Source organism: Gekko japonicus, unplaced genomic scaffold (genome assembly GCF_001447785.1).
Source record: "Gekko japonicus isolate JY-2015 unplaced genomic scaffold, Gekko_japonicus_V1.1 scaffold437, whole genome shotgun sequence".
Lineage (NCBI taxonomy): Eukaryota > Metazoa > Chordata > Lepidosauria > Squamata > Gekkonidae > Gekko > Gekko japonicus.
In genome coordinates this window covers 83959-93504 of record NW_015160223.1, presented here as the reverse complement: position 1 = coordinate 93504, position 9546 = coordinate 83959, and the positions used below count along the sequence as shown (strand labels likewise).

The window sequence follows — 9546 nt, the reverse complement described above, 5'->3', positions numbered from 1 at the left end:
GGTTGGTTTCCAGTTTGTATCCAAAAGTAGCAGACTGACTTCCATGACAGATTTTTGAAGATTTCCTTCTAACAGCACACAATAACTGAAATAAAAAAGTAACAGTAAAAATAAAATCTCCAGTCAGAGAAGATTAGCCCCTGCACCAAGGACTACTGCAAACTAAACTGATGCTGCTTGGTTGAATGTAGTGTCCCTTTCACAATATGATAGTGTGCCCCATATGTGGGGAATAACTTAAATTCATGTTTTCCTTCTTCCCACAAGGAGTAGATTTTTGAGAAGTTGTACTTGAAAGCAAATATTGTCTTGATGAGTCTCATGTAGTTCAAGATACTTACAATTAGGCATCTGACTGTTTACAAGCCTCTTCTAAAAAGAAAGTGGTGCGCATTTCCTCTTCCCTACAACAGTAAGTGTATCTGTAATTATTGCCATACTTCATGTTTCATCTCTCCATCTTTGTGTGTGTGTGTCCCCGTGAGAGTAATCAAGAACATGATATTGCTATGCTGGACTTGAAAACTGTGCAGTGTAATGCTTGGACAGTTATTTGCAGTCAAGCTGTGGTTAAAGATTTAGGTTCAGGATGTTCTTAGCGAGGTTACAAAACTTGCCTTTTCTGGTCAGTTGGTACAGAAGAGAGATGGTGTTGTAGTATAGTGTCTGCACTGTTGCTGAATTGTTGATCTGCTTTTCTCTCCTGTTCAGGTATGGCCTCACAGCTGCAGGTGTTCTCTCCTCCATCAGTATCTTCGAGTGCCTTCTGCAGTGCCAAGAAACTGAAAGTGGAGCCCTCTAGCTGGGATGTTTCAGGACCGAGCAACAGTGACGAATATTACAGTCACAGCAAAAATCTCCCAGGTGCGCAAGGGCCAGCAAGCTCCTCTCATCAGGTAGCAAACTTCAGCATCCCTGCTTATGACCAGAGCCTCCTCCTCCCTGCTCCTTCGGTTGAGCACATTGTGGTCACAGCAGCAGACAGCACAGGCAGCGGTGGAACAACATCTTTCCAGAACAGCCAGGCCCTAACACACAGGGGCAACATTTCTTTGCTGGAACCGTATCAAAAATGTGGATTAAAAAGGAAAAGTGAAGAGGTTGATAGCAACGGTAGTGTGCAAATCATTGAGGAACATCCACCTCTCATGCTGCAAAACAGACCTGCGGTGGGTGCTGCGGCCACGACCACCACTGTGACGACTAAAAATAGCAGTTCCAGTGGTGAGGGGGATTACCAGCTGGTTCAGCATGAAATCCTTTGTTCGATGACAAACAGCTATGAAGTTTTGGAGTTCTTGGGCCGAGGGACCTTTGGACAGGTGGCAAAATGCTGGAAGCGCAGCACTAAGGAGATTGTTGCTATCAAAATCCTGAAAAACCATCCTTCCTATGCCAGGCAGGGGCAGATTGAAGTTAGTATCCTTTCTCGGCTTAGCAGTGAGAATGCTGATGAATATAACTTTGTCCGCTCATATGAGTGTTTTCAACATAAAAACCACACATGCCTGGTGTTTGAGATGCTGGAGCAAAACTTGTATGACTTCTTAAAGCAGAACAAGTTCAGCCCTCTGCCTCTGAAATACATTCGGCCCATTTTGCAACAGGTGGCCACTGCCTTGATGAAGCTTAAAAGTCTGGGTCTGATACATGCTGACCTGAAGCCTGAAAACATCATGTTAGTTGATCCTGTGCGCCAGCCATACAGGGTGAAGGTTATAGACTTTGGCTCTGCTAGTCATGTGTCAAAAGCTGTGTGTTCCACTTACCTGCAATCACGCTATTACAGGTAAGTATCAGTTTCCTATCTTCATACACAGCTTTTGCATGTCATGCACCCTGTGCCAATTCATATGGAAGTTCTTTTCTCTGAAATCATGGTTGTCTTAGTTTTTTCCCCTTCTCTGTATTTTCTGTCTATAGTTCAGCATTTTCTGTTTTAATTAGAACATTCCCATCTTTGAAATTCTTTGGAAAAGATTAACATTTTGGAAGCAAAACTAGGCAACTGAAATGGAATAGGAGTTCAGACATCTGATTCATGTAAACTTACTACAGGCTTCAGGGGGAAATGTCCATTTTTCACACTTAGACATTAAGCTAGGGCCAATGTGGTATAGTGGGTTAGAGTGTCATAGTAGGATAAGGGGAACCCTGGCTTTAAATCCCTTCATGTCTATAGCTTAGTGAGTGACCTAGTCTCACAGTGTCAGCCTAATCTACCTTGCATGGTTGTTGTGACTATGAAGTGAAGGAGGGGAGAACCAAGAACCATATATGCTGTCTTGAAATGCCTTGAAGGAAAGGTTGGATAAAAACTTCAGAAAGCAACTGCTTAAGAAATAAGTACATCTGTTGCCATTGGTGCTAGGTTTACCTACAAACCAGCAGTGACAAGAACTTCATGCACACTTACTTTTGTCATACAACGAAATATTCTGATGTGAATTGATAAACCTTTGGGTTGGATCCAGTCAGATTTTTTTGCTCAATCTTGGTGAATTCCTTCCCTTATTACTCCCATTCCACATGGCTTTTGTTCATGCTGATCCCATAATCCCAAACATAGCCCTTTTAGTGGTCAAAAGGAACCCTCTCTTCCCTTTATCAGCAGTGTTAAAACTGATTTGATCCAGCCCTTTGTAGTCTCACTGAGAATTGTTGGAAATACTAGGCACCACAGTGAAATTTCTGGGTGCCGCAGGGACCTGATGGCTGAGATTTATCTGTCCTTGATGTAATAGGGAGGTGGGACTGGCCTGTATTTCTAAGGCAGTGGAGTTGAGGGGAGCTAAACAAAGACAGTCAACTATCAGAAGCTTCAGTGCTCTGCGTAAAATAACGAACAGCAGAAGTTGTCAGGGCGGGTAGGCAGTCTGTAGGCCACACTGTGTCTGAATTGGATAGCTAGTTATGACCAGCTTTAAGAGGGGGCAAAGATGAGCAGAAAAGTGATGGAGACCCTTCCCACACGCACCTCTTTTTTTGCTGCAGTTTCTCCTCCCATCCCACCACCACTTTGCTTTGTGGGATTCCAGATACATGTTTACCTTGCAAAACGCATGTCTGGAAACTTGTGAAGGGAAAGGCAGCTGTGGGAGGTCTCAGTGGGAAAACAACAGGTGGGGGAAGGTTAAGCATTCGGCCCTCTACTGCTTTTGTGCTGCAAATAAGCCTTTCCTAAAGCTTATTAGTCTAGAAGAAACAGCCCTGGGGTTCATACATGTGTATATGGTGTAGTTTATTTGTTTTATTTATTTATTCATTTCATTTATACCCTGTCTTTCTCTCCAGTGGGGACCAAAAGCATCTTACATTATTTTCCTCTCCTCCAGGCCCACAGCAGCTGCCAGCTTTCACTGCTGCTAGGCCCGGAGCAGCTACTAGCCTGAAGCAGCTGCTGGCATCCGCTATTGCTTAGCTGGAGTGTCTCCCTGCATTTTCTGTGCATGCACAGAGAATACAGCTGTGTTTGTGGGGGGTGGATTTAACCCCTCCATATGTTTTAATTTTGATTCCAGATTTTTCTGCAAGCCTGGGAAGTTCCCCAAGTTTGCAAAAAACACTCTTTAGCCTCCATGTGGACCCAATCCACAGATTTAGCTATCTGTAGGTGAGGGCCACAAGTGGATAATAGTATATAGATAAGAAGTATTAATATTTATTCTGCTTGTACAAATGTTAGGATACACCTAGCCTTCAGGAAATATTTAAAATAATTCCATAGTAACAATATCTTTGTAAGAGCATATATATGTAGCATTTTTAAAAAAGTCAACATAGTGGTGTCTTTGTTTGAGGCATCTGATTTTTTTAACCATTTCAAAATGATGATGTATTCTTGTCTGCGCTGCCAAATACGATCATGGATATGAGATACATTAAAAAAACTGAGAGGGAAGGAAAAATAACGGTGTGTATGGCTTGCTATTTTGTCTCTGGCATGGTGCCCTTTTTAGAAACAGAATGGGGAGTACTGCTGCTTTTGCGGGCTGTCAAGCCAGCCAACCATCATACCAGTGAAAGGGATAAGATCATTGTGCTTGGAAGCAGAGGATCAAAGAAAATATGTATACTCATCCAACAATACTCAGTCCTGCAGCTACTATTTTTACCAGTGGGAGGACATTTTGCTAAAACCCTTTATATTAATTGTATTAATGCCCTAATTCATTTTCCAAATAGATTCAGCTTCATAAAAGTTTCCTATTGTTGGACATTATCCCATTCTATCATGAAAGGACCAAACAGTGTTGTTAAGCAGTAGTTAAGATTGTTGGAGGACTGTGGGGAAATAGCGTAGATCAAGTTTTATCACCTTGTGAGTAAATTATTTCATATTGGCTACCTAAATCCTAGTACACTTCTTTCTCTGTGTTCTATTTGTTCTGGGTGGGAAAAGGGGGAGACTTAAGGATTTGTTTATCAGTCAAAACAAAGCAGTGACTTCAGAATCTTGAGTACATGGTTGAACAGAATGGCAGTCATGTGGTATCAGAAATAACCTTTTGTCCTACATTCAGCCTCTGGTAGCTTTCTTGAGTCTGCATCAGACCAGAGTTTATTTTGCAGCAGCAAGCATAATTCAAGGGAAGAACCTAGACACACAATCAGTAAACCATTAGGCAGACTTCTAAATAGTGTCAACCCTACTACTTACTCATTTTGTAAAATACAATTCAGAGGAAACCATGGTGAAAAGGTGTTGCTCTAGCCATTTCTGCAGAACAGAAGAGCATGGTGGTACTCCTATATAATATAATTTCCTCTGCTTAAGTAAGTTCACTGTGTGTCACAAGCCCGTGCTTGTGATTCAGTGACTCCAAACCAAATCAGAGAAAAGCACTGTAGAAGTAAAGTGACCTGTGTACAATTTCTCATCTTTTTGCCATTTCAGTCTCTTTCTAAGTGAACCAATAAGCTTGAAGGATTCTTTGTCCTGGTAGGGGAGTTGGAATGCAGCTATGGTAGCCTATGTACCTTTTTTAAAATACAAAATAATCCTTGCCATAGCTAGCATATGGCAAGTGTTTGTCCTGGGCTATGACTAGAGATTACATACCAGTATTAGGATACACTAATATGACTGAAAAAATGGTATGCAGTGTTGTATCCCACACAAAGGTTATATTGGAGAAATAAGTTAATCAAGAAAGGGTAGGTAGGCTTGTGTGCTGGTAGGGGTTTTTTGCAGATAGGAGCTAACGGTTCTCTTACTTGCTACTATTTAGTCCTGCTTTTATCCCTGTTTTATTTCCTTATACTGCATACTGAGGAAATAGGATACTTTTTAAAAAACATCAACAAAACACTTCATGGACCCAAACTGTTCCATTAAATTCTATATCATATGTCCAAACAGTCAATGCAGAGGCTATGACAAAATGCACTTGCCTTTGGACATAAATTTTTGCATGTATTCTAAATAAGCAAGAGATCCAGAGATACGTATGTAGGAGAGAGAACTTAAGTGCAGCAAGAGTATTGGTTTTTGGCCCTGTGTTTCCTGTAGCTGAGCAAGCAGGCCACTTTTTAGTTTGTGCAGCTGCTTGCCTCTATAGCTGTGGGAACGTGTGCTCAAAACAGTTTATTCATTTTTGTTCATGTAAAACATTTCTGTGCTGCCTTTCTATCCCAGAATGGTCCCCAAGGTGGTGAACATCAAACATTTCAAAATTAAAAATGTTTAAAATAAAGTGTGTGTGTATATACATATATAAATTTTTAATAAAATATGAATACACAAACAGTTGAGTACCTGCTATATTCACAGTCTGTCCCATCCTGCCCTCAGTAAAGGATTCCAGCCCATAACTGTGGTTTCAGATGAAATCAACTTTTTATATGAAAAAAGTTTGGCCACTGGTTTTTCCTGTATAGGGGATGGCACACTTCATATGCAAAAATAATCTGAGACAGTGTTGTGGAATACAAGCCATTACAGTCAGTGGCGCCATTCCGTTTATCCAGAAACACCAGCTCCCAGTGTAAACAGAGCAAATTTTTTCTCTCTGCTGCTCATTGTCTCGTTGCTTTCCAAATCTCATTCATATCACTTCATTCTTTCTTTAAACCCTTGAAAATAATAAGCACAGCTGGTTATCTGAGTAAGATAATTTAGGACAATTAGAAGGCTTTAATCCCTTCCCCTTCAGTTGGATTGGTGCCTTTCTGCTATTGCATATGTTCAATCTGGACATTTTATCAAGAAATAGTTCATAGCTATTTTGTTTGTCACCTTTGTGTTCTTATAGTTAAGATATTGTGTGGGTACTTTAGTGTGTTGAATCCAGTGATATCTAGGTAGTCCAAGGATCACAGAGTTTGCCTGTGTTCCACAGCAGCCCTTTCTGGCCCTTGGAAATACTGATTTCCAGGGTCACACAAGACTTGTGTGGAGTAATAGGTACATGAGTGTGTGTGTGGGGGGAAGGGGGCATAATTGCTCTCTCCTCTATTTTCTGTTGGTGCAGTTTCACTGATGGAAGAAGCAGAAAGGGTGATTTCATCTCCTTCCCCTACATGTTGCAAGGGTAGGTAAACCTTAGCCTCAGTACCAAACCCCTGTCATTGTATGTAGACATTGGTGTGCCAGCAAATACAAGAGAAGGGGAGAGATGAAAGTTGTGCTTGGCCAGGCACAGTGGGACCAAGCTGAGCCAGCGTTCAAGGGCTAATCTTGGTTTTGTGGGAGAAGATCCAGCCCTTCATGCTGAGCAAAATGGTCTGGGGCACTGCTGTTTGGCTTGTGTGTTGAAGATTGTCTCCTCCTGTGAACAGGCTGTTGAGGAACCTGCAAGCTTTCATGTAGGAGAGAGGTCCCCACCACTCAAATGCCTCTTTCACCTGGAAGCTGCATAGGGAAATAGCACTGCTTTCCGTGTTTCAGGAAGATCTTGGTGTTGCTATGATAACTGCAGTAATTACACTAGCCACCACTTTCCCTCCAGTCCTGTTCATGTGTAGCTACTAATACCTCTTCAAAAAAAGAAAGGGACAAAGTTTAACAGACCTGGAGGCAAGAGTTGAGAGAGACTTGAGGAGAAACAGAATTGCATAATACATAGTTTAGTGCAGCTTTATCCCACCCTGTCTCCAATGAGTTCAAGGTGATGTACATGGTTCTCCCTGCCTCTGTTTTATCTTCATAGTGAGCATGTGTGGTTAGTTAGGCTGGGAGAGTGCAAGTGGCCTAAAGTCCACCAGTGACCTTGTACAGCACAGTGGGATTTCAAACATGAGTCTCCCAGATCCTAGTTTGATATGCTAACGATTATACAACACTAGCTCTACCATAGCTACTGTTTGGAATCATAGCTAGGTGATAATACAGGGCTCAGGGATGAAGACCTGTATTTTCTGAGATATGTCCTGGGCACTTAACTAATATGGACCAAGGATGAGTGACATGTAAATATAACTGAAAGCCAGAGAAGATATAGGCTACTAATGTAAGGATGCAGATGAGACAGTGGGTAGAGGTGAGGTTGGCTTGGGTGGAGAGAGCAGGGAAGACAGGCAAAGAAAGATGGAAGGGAATGTGGTGCTGGCATTCAGCTGCAGCATACCCATGTGACCACATTTCCAACCCACATTCTTTGATGGGTTCACTACTAATGATCCAAAAGAACTGTCAGTTTGAGTTGCTGTTTTCTAGTCTGGCCATTTTTAAAACCCTACATACTAGTCTCCTAAGGGGCCAAGCACTATAGTAATTGTGTGGACAGGTAAAAACATTCTTGTCATAATGAATTTATTACACGAAGGCAGGTATGTTTAGCCTAGAGAGGAGACGACTGAGAGGTGCTATGATATAGAGGATGGTATGGAGTTGTTTTCTGTTGCCCCAGAAAGTCGGACCAGAACTAGGGAGTGGAAATTAAATCAGAAGAGTTTTCGGCTAAACATTAGGAAGAACTTCCTGACAGAGCAGTTCCTCAGAGAGCCAGTTTGGTGTGCATGGGCTCTAATCTGGGAGAATCGGGTTTGATTCCCCACACCTCCACTTGCAGCTGCTGGATGACTTTGGGCAAGCCATAGTTCTGGCAGAGCTGCTCTTGAAAGGGCAGTTTTCTCAGAGCTCTCTCAGCCCCACCTACCTCACAGGATGTCTGTTGTGGGGAGGGGAAGGGAAAGGAATTTGTAAGCCGCTCTGAGACTCCAAGTGAAGGGCGGGGTATAAATCCAATCTTTTCTTCTTCTTCCTCAGTACAACAGGCTTCTTCGGGAGGTGGTGGGCTCTCCTTCTTTGGAGGTTTTCAAACAGAGGCTAGATGGCCATCTGACAGCAATGCTGATTCTGTGAACTTAGGCAGATCATGAGAGGGTGGGCAGGAAGGGTTGCATTAGTGCTTGTGGCCCTTTCGTGCACGGCCAGGGAAATGCTGATTGCCACTTTGGGGTCAGGAAGCAGTTTTTCTCCAGGCCAGTTTGGCTGGAGATCCTGGAGGTTTTTTGCCATCTTCTGGGTATGGAGCAGCAGTCACTGGGTGTGTGGGAGGAGGTATTTGCGGAGTCTGTTGGAATGATGGAGGAACAACAAATTCCAGTGCTCTTGGGGAGAGGGAAGTATGGCGGTGGGTCTAGGCAGAGTTTAGAGCGAAGGGCACAGAGAAATAGAGCGGCTCGGCGCCCTTCCAGCCTTCGACCCATCCCAAGGATGACAGGCAGTGGGGCCGGGATTAAGAACCCTCCTCCGTCACTGGTGTTATGCAATGCCAGGTCTATTAACAACAAAGCCGAAATCCTGCGGGATTTCGTGCTAGAACAGCGAGCAGACCTGGCATGCGTGACCGAGACCTGGGTGCAGGAGGGAGAGACTGTGGCACTCGCCCAACTTGCTCCCCCAGGTTTCTCGGTCTTTCACCAGTCACAGATGAGAGGGCGGGGGGGAGGAGTGGCGCTCTTCATTCGGGAGGCTTACTCCGTCAGGGCGCTCCCGCAGGTAGAGATCATGGGCATAGAGTGTGTCGGCGTGATGATGGAGGCTGAGGAGAGTTTGGCGATTTGGCTGGTGTACCGACCACCTAACGCACCGGCCGATAGCCTACCATCCCTGCTGGAGGCCGTTTTAGGCTGGGCGCTGGAGCACCCAAGGCTGGTGATCTTGGGTGACTTCAACGTCCATGCCGAGGACGCGGCCTCCAGCCGGGCTATGGACCTAGTGTCGTCCATGGAGGCACTGGGACTCTCCCAGGTCGTTTCGGCCCCCACGCATCGGGGCGGACACACGCTCGATTTGATCTTTGCTGCGGGAGTGACGGTGGACCGGATTACTGCTTCGGCAGTACCATGGTCGGATCACCATGGCCTGAGGGCCCGTCTGAATATACCACCCCGACCCTGTTTAGGGGGCGAGCAGATTTTGGCTCCCCCGCAAAGCCAAAAGGAAGCCTTGCGGTGGTGGACCGGATTACTGCTTCGGCAGTATCATGGTCGGATCACCATGCCCTGAGGGCCCGTCTGAATATACCACCCCGACCCTGTTTAGGTGGCGAGCAGATTTTGGCTCGCCCGCGGAGCCAAATGGACCCTGTGCGGCTCCAG

At 44.4% G+C, this 9546-nt stretch overlaps 1 protein-coding gene across 1 annotated transcript in view; it reads left to right on the top strand.

Moving 5' to 3' along the window:
- Positions 1-352: 352 nt before the first annotated feature.
- HIPK1 (homeodomain interacting protein kinase 1) overlaps positions 353-9546 on the top strand; it is a 49995-nt gene continuing 40801 nt past the window's right edge. The window contains exons 1-2 of the mRNA XM_015411382.1: positions 353-412; positions 712-1789. Coding sequence (XP_015266868.1) covers positions 714-1789 — 1076 coding nt within the window. The 5' untranslated portion in view covers positions 353-412; positions 712-713. The remainder of the gene's footprint in view (positions 413-711; positions 1790-9546) is intronic.